This window comes from Pseudophryne corroboree, chromosome 6 (genome assembly GCF_028390025.1).
Source record: "Pseudophryne corroboree isolate aPseCor3 chromosome 6, aPseCor3.hap2, whole genome shotgun sequence".
Classification (NCBI taxonomy): domain Eukaryota; kingdom Metazoa; phylum Chordata; class Amphibia; order Anura; family Myobatrachidae; genus Pseudophryne; species Pseudophryne corroboree.
The window spans coordinates 349302830-349316367 of NC_086449.1; the positions used below are offsets into that span (position 1 = coordinate 349302830).

The 13538-nt window shown below is 48.3% G+C and overlaps 1 protein-coding gene across 5 annotated transcripts in view; it reads left to right on the forward strand.

Annotated features, from left to right (window-relative positions):
• Nucleotides 1-13538, forward strand: part of IREB2 (iron responsive element binding protein 2) — a 271408-nt gene that overhangs the window by 74212 nt on the left and 183658 nt on the right. For all 5 annotated transcript variants that reach the window (XM_063926565.1, XM_063926564.1, XM_063926562.1 and 2 more), the window contains exon 5: nucleotides 11209-11346. In XM_063926565.1, the coding sequence (XP_063782635.1) occupies nucleotides 11209-11346 (138 nt within the window). The remainder of the gene's footprint in view (nucleotides 1-11208; nucleotides 11347-13538) is intronic.

Consider the following 13538-nt stretch of genomic DNA (forward strand, 5'->3'; position numbering starts at 1 on the left):
GTAAATTTATAATGCTCTAAGCTTAGCAAGACCTCTGCTTCAAGGTCAGCCGGTATTGATCCAGTGGGATAAAACATCACGGCAGTCGCCCACGTAAATAGACAGGGCGGCACAAGAAGCAGGAGGGCAGTGGCAAAAACTGCAAGGACTTTTCGCTGGGCGGAAAATCATGTGATAGCACTGTCAGCAGTGTTTCATTCCGGGAATGGAAACTGGGAAGCAGACTTCCTCAGTAGGCACGACCTCCACCCGGCAGAGTGGGAACTTCATGGGGAAGTTTTCCACATAATTGTAAACCGTTGGGAATTACCAAAGGTGGACATGATGGCGTCCCGTCTGAACAAAAAACGGGACAGGTATTGCGCCAGGTTAAGAGACCCTCAGGCAATAGCTGTGGACGTTCTGGTAACACCGTGGGTGTACCAGTCGGTGTATGTGTTCCATCCTCTGCTTTTCATACCTAAGGTACTGAGAATTATAAGACGTAGAGGAGTAAGAACTATACTCATGGCTCCGGATTGGCCAAGAAGGACTTGGTACCCGGAACTTCAAGAGATGCTCACAGAGGACTTATGGCCTCTGCCGCTAAGAAGGGACTTGTTTCAGCAAGTACCATGTCTGTTCCAAGACTTACCGCAGCTGCGTTTGACGGCATGGCGGTGGAACGCCGGATCCTAAGGGAAAAGGCATTCAGGAAGAGGTCATTCCTACCCTGGTCAAAGCCAGAAAGGAGGTGACCGCACAACATTATCACCACATGTGGCGAAAATATGTTGCGTGGTGTGAGGCCAGGAAGGCCCCACGAAGAAATTTCAACTCGGTCGATTCCTGCATTTCTTGCAAACAGGAGTGTCTATGGGCCTCAAATTGGGGTCCATTAAGGTTCAAATTTCGGCCCTGTCGATTTTTCTTCCAGAAAGAATTGGCTTCAGTTCCTGAAGTCCAGAAGTTTGTCAAGGGAGTATTGCATATACAACCCCCTTTTGTGCCTCCAGTGGCACTGTGGGATCTCAACGTAGTTCTGGGATTCCTCAAAACACATTGGTTTAAAACCAGTCAAATCTGTGGATTTGAAGCATCTCACATGAAAAGTGAACATGCTCTTGGACCTGGCCTGGACCAGGCGAGTGTCAAATTGGTGGTTTTTTTCTCAAAAAAGCCCATATCTGTTTGTCCATTCGGACAGGGCAGAGCTGCGGACTCGTCCCCAGTTCTCTCCCTAAGGTGGTGTCAGTGTTTCACCTGAACCAGCTTATTGTGGTGTCTTGCGCCTACTAGGGACTTGGAGGACTCCAAGTTGCTAGATGTGGTCAGGGCCCTGAAAATATAGGTTCCAGGACGGCTGGAGTCAGGAAAACTGACTTGCTGTTATCCTGTATGCACCCAACAAACTGGGTGCTCTTGCTTTTAAGCAGACTTTTGCTAGTTGGATGTGTAATACAATTCAGCTTGCACATTCTGTGGCAGGCCTGCCAAAGCCAAAATATGTAAATGCCCATTCCACAAGGAAGGTGGGCTCATCTTGGGCGGCTGCCCGAGGGGTCTCGGCTTTACAACTTTGCCGAGCGGCTATTTAGTCAGGGGCAAACACGTTTGTAAAATCCTACAAATTTGATACCCTGGCTAAGGAGGACCTGGAGTTCTCTCATTCGGTGCTGCAGAGTCATCCGCACTCTCCCGCCCGTTTGGGAGCTTTGGTATAATCCCCATGGTCCTTTCAGGAACCCCAGCATCCACTAGGACGATAGAGAAAATAAGAATTTACTTACCGATAATTCTATTTCTCGGAGTCCGTAGTGGATGCTGGGCGCCCATCCCAAGTGCGGATTATCTGCATTACTTGTACATAGTTACAAAAATCGGGTTATTATTGTTGTGAGCCATCTTTTCAGAGGCTCCGCTGTTATCATACTGTTAACTGGGTTCAGATCACAGGTTGTACAGTGTGATTGGTGTGGCTGGTATGAGTCTTACCCGGGATTCATAAATCCTTCCTTATTGTGTACGCTCGTCCGGGCACAGTACCTAACTGAGGCTTGGAGGAGGGTCATAGGGGGAGGAGCCAGTGCACACCACCTGATCCTAAAGCTTTACTTTTTGTGCCCTGTCTCCTGCGGAGCCGCTATTCCCCATGGTCCTTTCAGGAACCCCAGCATCCACTACGGACTCCGAGAAATAGAATTATCGGTAAGTAAATTCTTATTTTAATAATACTAAAGGTACACAAGGTCATAGAGGTATCTGCTGGTAATAAAAATGGGTTTAAATGGTGTCTTAGATACACATGTAAACCACAGGATTTGTCATCATGAAAAATAGCTGATAATAAATAAGTACACTGCTCAAAAAAATAAAGGGAACACTAAAATAACACATCCTAGATCTGAATAAATGAAATATTCTTATTAAATACTTTGTTCTTTACATAGTTGAATGTGCTGACAACAAAATCACACAAAAATTATCAATGGAAATCAAATATATTAACCCATGGGGGTCTGGATTCGGAGTCGCACTCAAAATTAAAGTGGGAAAAACACACTACAAGCTGATCCAACTTTGATATAATTTCCTTAAAACAAGTCAAAATGAGGCTCAGTAGTGTGTGTGGCCTCCACGTGCCTGTATGACCTCCCTACAACACCTGGGCATGCTCCTGATGAGGTGGCGGATGGTCTCCTGAGGGATCTCCTCCCAGACCTGGACTAAAGCATCCGCCAACTACTGGACAGTCTGTGGTGCAACATGGCGTTGGTGGATGGAGCGAGACATGATGTCCCAGATGTGCTCAATTCAATTCAGGTCTGGGGAACGGGTGGGCCAGTTCATAGCATCAATGCCTTCGTCTTGCAGGAACTACTGACACACTCCAGCCACATGAGGTCTCGCACTGTCTTGCATTAGGAGAAACCCAGGGCCAACCGCACCAGCATATGGTCTCACAAGGGGTCTGAGGATCTCATCTCGGTACCTAGTGGCAGTCAGGCTACCTCTGGCGAGCACATGGAGGGCTGTGCGGCCCCCAAAGAAATGCCACCCCACACCATTACTGACCCACTGCCAAACCGGTCATGTTGGAGGATGTTGCAGGCAGTAGAACGTTCTCCTTGGCGTCTCCAGACTCTGTCACGTCTGTCACATGTGCTCAGTGAGAATCTGCTTTCATCTGTGAAGAGCACAGGGCGCCAGTGGCGAATTTGCCAATCTTGGTGTTCTCTGGCAAATGCCAAACGTCCTGCACGGTGTTGGGCTGTAAGCACAACCTCCACCTGTGGACGTCGGGCCCTCACACCACCCTCATGGAGTCTGTTTCTGATCGTTTGAGTAGACACATGCACATTTGTGGCTTGCTGGAGGTCATTTTGCAGGGCTCTGGCAGTGCTCCTCCTGTTCCTCCTTGCACAAAGGTAGAGGTAGCGGTCCTGCTGCTGGGTTGTTGCCCTCCTACGGCCTCCTCCACGTCTCCTGATGTACTGGCCTGTCTCCTGGTAGCGCCTCCATGCTCTGGACGCTACGCTGACAGACACAGCAAACCTTCTTGCCACAGTTCGCATTGATGTGCCATCCTGGATGAGCTGCACTAGCTGAGCCACTTGTGTGGGTTGTAGACTCCGTCTCATGCTACCACTAGAGTGAAAGCACCGCCAGCTTTCAAAAGTGACCAAAACATCAGCCAGAAAGCATAGGAGCTGAGAAGTGGTCTGTGGTCACCACCTGCAGAACAACTCCTTTATTGGGGGTGTCTTGCTAATTGCCTATAATTCCCACCTGTTGTCTATTCCATTTGCACAATAGCATGTGAAATTGATTGTCAATCAGTGTTGCTTCCTAACTGGACTGTTTGATTTCACAGAAGTGTGATTGACTTGGAGTTACATTGTGTTGTTTAAGTGTTCCCTTTATTTCTCTGACGTCCTAGTGGATGCTGGGTATTCCGTAAGGACCATGGGGTATAGACGGGCTCCGCAGGAGACTGGGCACTCTTAAAAGAAAGATTAGGTACTATATCTGGTGTGCACTGGCTCCTCCCTCTATGCCCCTCCTCCAGACCTCAGTTACTATCTGTGCCCGGCCAGAGCTGGATGCACCCTAGGGGCTCTCCTGAGCTTCCTAGAAAAGAAAGTATTTGTTAGGTTTTTTATTTTCAGTGAGATCTGCTGGCAACAGACTCACTGCTACGTGGGACTGAGGGGAGAGAAGCGAACCTACCTGCTTGCAGCTAACTTGGGCTTCTAAGGCTACTGGACACCATTAGCTCCAGAGGGATCGAACACAGGCCCAGTCCTCGGTCGTCCGGTCCCGGAGCCGCGCCGCCGTCCCCCTTGCAGAGCCAGAAGAACGAAGAGAAGTTGAAAATCGGCGGCTGAAGACTCCGGTCTTCATTAAGGTAGCGCACAGCACTGCAGCTGTGCGCCATTGCTCCCTTAGCACACCACACACTCCGGTCACTGATGGGTGCAGGGCGCTGGGGGGGGCGCCCTGGGCAGCAATTAGATTACCTTACTTGGCGAAAAGCACATAATACAGTCTGATAAACTGTATATGTGCATTAACCCCCGCCATTAAAGTACATATAAGGACAGAAGCCCGCCGCTGAGGGGGCCGGGCCTTCTTCCTCAGCACACCGGCGCCATTTTCTCTTCACAGCTCAGCTGGAAGGAAGCTCCCCAGGCTCTCCCCTGCAGTATCCTGGTACACAAAGGGTAAAAAAGAGAGGGGGGCACATAAATTTAGGCGCAAAACTGTGTATATAAGCTGCTATAGGGGAAAAATCACTCAGTATAGTGTACATCCCTGTATTATATAGCGCTGTGGTGTGTGCTGGCATACTCTCTCTCTCTCTCTCTCTCTCTCTCTGTCTCTCCAAAGGGCCTTGTGGGGGAACTGTCTTCAAATAGAGCATCCCCTGTGTGTGTGGTGTGTCGGTACGCGTGTGTCGACATGTCTGAGGTAAAAGGCTCCTCTAAGGAGGTGATAGAGCGGATATGTGTGTGGGAGGGTGTCTCCGTCGACAACGCCGACACCTGTTTGGATATGTGTAAGTGCTGAGGTAAAATTATTGCACAAAAGGTTAGGGAACAGAAAGGAAATCTACCCTGGTCTGTCCCTATGTCACAGAGTCCTTCAGAGTCTCTCTATGTTCACTATCCAAAATAACAAAGTATCGACACAGAGTTTAACTCCACTGTCGACTACGATAATGCAAAGTTACAGCCAAGAGGGCTAAAAGATATTCAATATATGATTATTGGAATAAAAGATGATTTGCATATCACTGATGACTCATCTGTCCCTGACACGAGAGTACACATGTTAAGGGGAAGAATGCTGAGGTAAATTTCCCTCCTCTCATGAGGAAAAAGAGCGGGAATCTCCAGACAAGAGACGGCAGCTTCCCACAAGAGAATTCTCAGGCTGTATCCTTTCCCCACTAGGGCCAGGATGTGTTGAGAATCTTCCCTTTGGGTGTCCTGTTTGCACTAGCTATTCTCAGGGATCCTGCAGATAGTGTGCACATTCTAGTATACTACCCAGACCGGCGATTGTGTCGGCATGGGTTTATAGCGCTGTGGCAACGTGGACAGGTACCTTATCAGCAGAGATTGAGACCCTAGTATGCATATAAATATTTTAAGATGCTGTCTTAAGTGATAGATATATAATTATAAAGCATGCCCAAAGGGACATGAGTATACTGGGTCCTAGAGACAAAAGCTATGTCGATTTCTGCTTGACGTGTCCTGTAGAATATACATTGGACAGATGATGCCGACTTAAGAGGCATATGGAAGGCTGAGGATTGTGTGGAGAAAGGTTCTCGGGCCTGGTCTCCACAGCTATAGCTGGTAATTCTGATATTTTGCCTTATATTCCTGCACAGCCTAGGAAAGCACGACATTATTAAATGCAGCTTTTTGAATAAAGAAACAAGAAAGTCTGAGGTGCGTCCTTTCTTGTCAGAGCCGGGGGCAGAGGAAAGAAGCTGTACAACACAGCTAGTCCCCAGGAACAGAAGTCCTCCCCGGCCTCTACAAAAATCCACCGCATGTCGCTGGGGCTCCACAGGCGGAGCTAGGCCCGGTGGGGACACGCCTTCGTAAGTTCAGCCACAAGTGGGTTCACTCCCTGTTAGATCCCTGGGCAATAGAAATTGTATCGCAGGGATACAGGCTGGACTGTGAGAAGATGCCCCCTCACCGAGGACCCGGCGGGCTTCCCCCCAAGAGAGGGAGCCAGTGTTAACTGCAGTTCGTAAATTGTATCTTCAACAGGTGGTGGTCAAGGGTCCCCTCCTTCAACAAGAGGGTGTTATTATTCGACCATGTTATAATCCCGAAACCAGACGGTTCGGTTAGACCCATATTGTATTAAAATCCCTGAACATATACCTGAAAAGGATCAGGTTCAAGATGGAATCGCTAAGTGCGGTCATTGCAAGCCTGAAATGAATCGGGACATAAGGGATGCATACCTTTTGTGTCCCCATTTATCCACCTCATCAGGCGTACCTCAGAATTGCGGTACGGGATTGTCATTACCAATTTCACCAAGGTAATGGCGGATATGATGGTGCTCCTGCGGAAGCAAGGTGTCACTATTATCACATACTTGGATGATCTCCTCATAAAAGCGAGATCAAGAGAGCAGTTGCTTGACAGCGTATCACCTTCTCTGGAAGTGAAACGGCAACACGACTGGATTCTATATATTCCGAAGTCGCAGTTGGTTCCTACAGCTCATCTGCCTCGCCTAGGCATGATCCTAGACACAGACCAGAAGAGGGTTTATCTCCCGATAGAGAGAGCTCAGGAGCTCATGACACTGGTCAGGAATCCATTTAAAACCAAAACAGGTGTCAGTGCATCACTGCACTCGAGTCCTGGGAAGGATGATGGCATCATACGAGGCCATCCCCTTCGGCTGGTTCCATGCAAGGACAATGGAACTTACTGGACAAGTGGTCCGGATCACATCTTCAGATGCATCGGTTAATCACCCTATCCCCCAGGGCCAGGGTGTCTCTCCTGTGGTGGCTGCGGAGTGCTCACCTTCTCGAGGGCCGCAGATTCGGCATTCAGGACTGGGTCCTGGTGACCACGGATGCAAGCCTCCGGGGTGGGGGGCAGTTACACAGGGAAGTAAATTCCAAGGTTTGTGGTCAAGCCAACAGACTTGCCTTCACATCAATATCCTGGAACTAAGGGCCATATACAACGCCCTAAGTCAAGCGGAGTTCCTGCTTCGCGACCAACCGGTTCTGATCCAGTCAGACCGCAGGAGCTCATGTAAACCGCCAGGGCGGCACAAGGAGCAGGGTGGCGAGGGTAGAAGCCACCAGAATTCTTCGCTGGGCGGAGAATCAAGTAATCGCACTGTCAGCAGTATTCATTCCGGGAGTGGACACGACCTCCACCCGGGAAAGTGGTGACTTCATCAGGAAGTCTTCACGCAGTTTTGCAAATTGATGAAAACTTCCTCAGGTGGACTACATGGTGTCCCACCTCAATAAAAAGATAAAAAAGGTTTTACGCTGGGTCAAGGGACTCTCAGGCGATAGCTGTGGTCGCACTAGTAACACCGTGGGTGTTCCAGTCGGTCTATATATTCCCTCCTCTTCCTCTCAGACCCAAGGGCTGAGAATTGTAATAAACGGAGGAGTGTGAACAATATTCTTTGCTCCGGATTGGCCAAGAAGGACTCGGTACCCGGAACTGCAAGAAATGCTCTCAGAGGACCCATGGCCTCTGCCTCTCAGTCAGGACATGTTGCAACAGGGACCCTGTCTGATCCAAGACTTACCGCGGCTGCGTTGGACGGCATGGCGGTTGAATTCCGGATCCTAGCGGAAAAGGGCATTCCGGATGCAGTTATTCCTACGCTGATAAAGGCTAGGAAACACGTGACAGCAAGACTTTTTCACTGTATATGGCGAAAATAGGTTGCTTGGTGTGTGGCTGGGAAGGCCCTACAGAGGAATTCCAGGGGGGTCGATTCCTGCACTTCCTACAGTCAGGAGTGACTATGGGCCTAAAATTAGGATCCATAAAGGCCAAGATTTCGGCCCTATCCCTTTTTCTCTCAAAAAGAACTGGCTTCACTGCCTGAAGTTCGGACGTTGTTACAGGGGTGCTGCATATTCAGCCCCTTTTGTGCCACCAGTGGCACCTTGGGATCTTAACGTGTGTTGGATTCCTAAAATCCCACTGGTTTGAGCCACTTAAGACCGTGGAGCTAAAATATCTCACGTGGAAAGTGGTCATGCTTTTGGCCTTAGCTTGGACTAGGCGTGTGTCAGAATTGGCGGCTTTGTCATGTAAAAGCCCATATCTGATCTTCCATATTGAAAGGGCAGAATGGAGGACTCGTCCCCAATTTCTCCCTAAGGTGGTATCATCGTTTCAATTGAACCAACCTATTGTGGTGCCTGCGGCTACTAGGGACTTGGAGGATTCCAAGTTGCTGGACGTAGTCCGGGCCCTGAAACTTTATGTTTCCAGGACGGCTAGAGTCAGAAAAACTGACTCGCTATTTATTCTGCATGCACCCAACAAGCTGGGTGCTCCTGATTCAAAGCAGATTATTGCTCGCTGGATCTGTAGCACGATTCAGCTTGCACATTCTGCGGCTGGACTGCCGCATCCTAAATTAGTAAAAGCCCATTCCACGAGGAAGGTGGGCTCTTCTTGGGCGGCTGCCCGAGGGGTCTCGGCTTTACAACTTTGCCGAGCTGCTACTTGGTCGGGTTCAAACACTTTTGCAAAATTCTACAAGTTTGATACCCTGGCTGAGGAGGACCTTGAGTTTGCTCATTCGGTGCTGCAGAGTCATCCGCACTGTCCCGCCCGTTTGGGAGCTTTGGTATAATCCCCATGGTCCTTACGGAGTACCCAGCATCCACTAGGACGTCAGAGAAAATAAGAATTTACTCACCGGTAATTCTATTTCTCGTAGTCCGTAGTGGATGCTGGGAGCCCGTCCCAAGTGCGGACTCTCTGCAATACATGTATATAGTTATTGCTTAACTAAAGGGTTATTGTATGAGCCATCTGTTGAGAGAGGCTCAGTTATTGTTCATACTGTTAACTGGGTATAGTTATCACGAGTTGTACGGTGTGATTGGTGTGGCTGGTATGAGTCTTACCCTGGATTCCAAATCCTTTCCTAGTAATGTCCGCTCTTCCGGGCACAGTTTCCCTAACTGAGGTCTGGAGGAGGGGCATAGAGGGAGGAGCCAGTGCACACCAGATATAGTACCTAATCTTTCTTTTAAGAGTGCCCAGTCTCCTGCGGAGCCCGTCTATACCCCACGGTCCTTACGGAGTACCCAGCATCCACTACGGACTACGAGAAATAGAATTACCGGTGAGTAAATTCTTATTTTTTTTTGAGCAGTATATAATACTTATCGTGCTACCCAGTGTTCCTGAGACTGGGTCCAGTGCACAAGGACCAACAGTATCCACAAGGACGTGCGTTTTGCCTGATAGGGCTGGTTCACCTTTATTCTCCTTTATTTCTTCACTGGTCATTTCGGTTTCTGCTAGTTCCCTAAAGAACCATAATATCTGTTAAATCTCCTAGCACTGTCCTAGGTTTAATATGTATGTTCCCATGATCACAGATTTAGGAAACTAACTTTTTTTGTGCCATTTTGTCACAGCTTTAAAGTCCTGTTTGGACCTCGCGATCTTCTGATAGTGGAGCAGTTTCCAACTCTTTGGCCATGTTCTCTTGCTTATACAAAACAGTCAAATGTGGGGTAGAGGGAATTTTTGACTCAGCAGATACTGCAATTTGTTGCTAGGTTACTGACATCTATCTTAATTTGACTTACTATTGCAGGGACTAGTATTTTATACCAAAGGGTTTGGACCTCTTACATTCATTGTGTGAACAGGAATCCTACCATTTCTGCCTCGTTTGCAGAGTTGGGCCTTGACTTTCGCTTGAGCCTGAAGCCGGGTACAGACAGATTATTTGGACGATCTATCGTTCTGTTGCAGATTGGTATGATTTATCAACCAAATCGCTCAGAGTGTGTACCCGCGATTACACGCTCCCGTGGTTCATTCCCTGGGTTGCCCTGTCGGGTGTGCTGCATGCCCAATAGGACCAGTTACATGCATTTTAAATGTGGCAGTCAAGATTACTTTGCGCCGTCGTCCACAGTATCGCGCGGTGTGTTCGGACGGTGCAACATCGTTTAGTAAGGACATCGCTTAATGTGTACTGAGTATTAGATCCTTGAAAGTTTAGGAATCAACGTTTGTGTGTTGTTGTTGTTGTCCCCCAAGTCATCTTGGGTCTAATTATATCTAGTGCAGTGCTGTGGAATATTGCCTGCTAGATGAGCCAGTTTTTCCTTGCTTGGTTGGTTACGCTATAAAAGGGTGACCTGTTGTATGGGTATGGTTCATAGGGTCGACCACACTTAGGTCGGCAGTGTCTAGGGTGACCACTATTGGTCGACAGTAACTAAGTCGACACCCAAAATAGGTCGACATGACAAAAGGTCGACATTAGTTTTGTTTTTGTTTTTTTAAATGTGTTTTTTTCGTAGAGTGACCGGGAACCCCAATTAGTGCACTGAGTCCCCTCGCACTTCGGGCAAGTACATGCAACAGGTTACCGTTCCCAATTATAGTCCGCATGGATCGTAAAGTATAGTTCAAAAAAATGTAAAAAAAATTGCGAAACACTCATGTCGACCTTGTTACATCGACATTTTGTCATGTCGACCTTGTAACCCTTTCGACCTAGTGACTGTCGACCTAAGTGTGGTTGACCTAGAGACCGGATACCTGTTGCATGTAGTCTCCCTGTCATACTGTGAGCTAGACCCAGCCTGGTCAGCATGAAACTGAACTCTGTGGAATCAAGCTGTATACGTAAGAATCTACCTTCTGTATTTAGCCATCAAAAGTAGCCATTTCTGGGATGGTAGCTTCCATAGTTTTAGCTGTCATCTTGGTACAATTGTTTTAATGTGTCTCCTATATGAGGGGTCATAAGTACTTTGCAATATGACTTCCTGCTTTACATAGCAGGAATGCTTCCTTTAGGAAACCTGGCTCTATCTCACATACCTTCAGTTAGCTCTTTCTAAGAATTTGTTCAGATGTTGTTCAGAGTTTTTGATATACTTTTAACGTAAGTTCGTATTTGTCTATGTATACTGTTTTGACATGGTGTTTTCTGTAATTCTAGGGGCATTCCTGCAATGGTAGATTTTGCTGCGATGAGAGATGCTGTGAAGAAACTCGACAAAGATCCTGCATTTGTGAATCCAGCCTGTCCCACAGACCTTATCGCAGATCATTCTTTGCAGCTGGATTTCACTAAATGGTATTGAGCTTTACACAATGAATGAACGTCAGTTGTATGTGGGGTTCCAGAACAGCTACATTTCTGCTTGATATTTCAAAATTATTTGAATCACCTCTTAAATGGGTGATGTAAATATAGCATATCCTGTCCTATCATTTCTGTGGGAATTTTATACAGGTTATGCTCTACAAGCATCAATACTCACTTATCTGAAGTACTCATTCTGATGTTGTTTTGATTAGGAAATATTATCCCTGCAGAAGGGAGTATTTATTAGAGCGTGTTTCTCAAACCTGATCCTCCTGGAACTCTACAGTGCGTATTTTCCAGATTATTTAGCAGGGATACAGGTGTAGTAACTGACTAACATAATATATATATATGTGGAACTAATTATTCCTGAGGATACCTTGAAAGAGATTGCTCGGCCAAACTACCAGGGTCTTGCGTATGTCAGAAAGGCACCAACCCCGGATCACGTCCCTGGGTCGGTGCCCCTGCTGTTAACCAGGGTTTTTTCCAGGACACTTGTCCTGGGTAGGCAACCCAGCTTAAGTCTGAATGGTGCGACACAGGATTTTACTCCCAGGTCCCACCTGGAAAACTCTGATTTACCGGTCGGACATGTATGTACAGCATGTGTGTGTATGTATATGTGACATGAGAGTAGCCTGGAAGTTCTGGCTTGTAGAAAGTCAGGGAAGACCTGGCTTATGTTTGAAAGGTGTCGACCCGGGAATTTCCCTGGTCTCAGGTGTAGTGTGAAAGGGGGGCAGCTGTTAAACCCAGGTTTATTCTGAGCTGAAAAACCCGGATCTGAGCAGGGAAATTCCTGGGTCACGTGTCTTGAAAGTGGGGTAAGACATAAAAGAGATGGAGTAATGAAGAGTGTTAGTGCAGATTACTAACAATTACAGACTGCTCAATGATTATTTCTCCTTCATCCACTAGGGGCCACTGGAGTGTAGTTACAATGGGGAGATAGTAGGTGGTATTGGTAGCTGGCACTTTAAAAATTCTCACACTGTGGCTAGCTCCTCCCCTACTATCTCCCCTCCAAGCCAGTCTTAGTTAAGTGCCCGAGGTAGCTGGTTCACTTGGGTTTAGCTGAAGAATTTTCTTCTTTTTTCTTTATTATTTTATTTTTCTTACACACACTCACAGACTGGCAGCTCTGCCACTGCCAGTCTGCACCGTGGGAGCTGCCGGCGGGGTCCCATCGCAGCTGCGTGTGGCTAGGGATGGGCCCCGGCTGAGGGAGACACTGAGCTCTCCTGAGTTGGCGGACACCGCTGCGTGCGGCGCGTGTCGCGGCCACTCCATCCAGCAGAAGATTCCGGCAGCATGGCAGCGGTGAGTATCAAAAAATGGTCGGACACCGCTGCGTGCGGCTTGTGTCGGGACCACCCCACCACAGAAGATTCCGGCTGGACGCCGCTGCGTGCGGCGTGTGTCGGGGCCGATCCACCAAGAACACAGTGGTGAGTGAAGTATACTTTATTTGTGGTGGCTATGTATGTTTTTAGAGCAATGCACTGTTTATTGTTGTACAACCCACTCCAGAAGGGCTCTCTGGGGCTGTAATGTACTTTATTGTATCCTTACCTGTCCTCCTCATGGAGAAACAGACAGGATGATTGGGGGAGGCTGAGTATGTGTTTATACAACCCTGACTGAAAAACGGGTGTGTGTCATTCTGATAACCCTCTGCTCCCCCAGCTCCCCGCACCCCCCGCACAGATCCCCACTCAGCGCGACTCACAGAGCCGGCACAGGGATCCCGCTCGAGCGCAAAGCAATGTTTAAATTTGGCGCCTTGTACGGAGGGGGCGGAGCTAAGTCCCGCTCTGTAAAGCGAGCTCAGCGCTCCCTGCTCCCAGGCGGCGACTCGCGCTCTGTTCAGCGCAACACTCCCCGGCGGCGGCTAGCAGATACAGGGCTCTACTAGCGCTGTATAGCGGGCTCAGCGCTCAGCGCTCCCCGGCGGTGACTCGCAGGCCCAGCGGAGGGTACAGCTCGCTTCCCGCTTAGTTTTGCAATAAGGCGCCATAGCCGGGGGGCGGAGCTAACTCCTGCTCTGTACAGCGGGCTCAGCATTCTCCGCTCCCCGGCCACTGTTATAGTGTAATAGGCATTTATGTGAGTTAAATGGGGAGAATGTGATATAGTCAGAGTGGCTCAGCACTAATCCAGTTATCCACTATATAGAT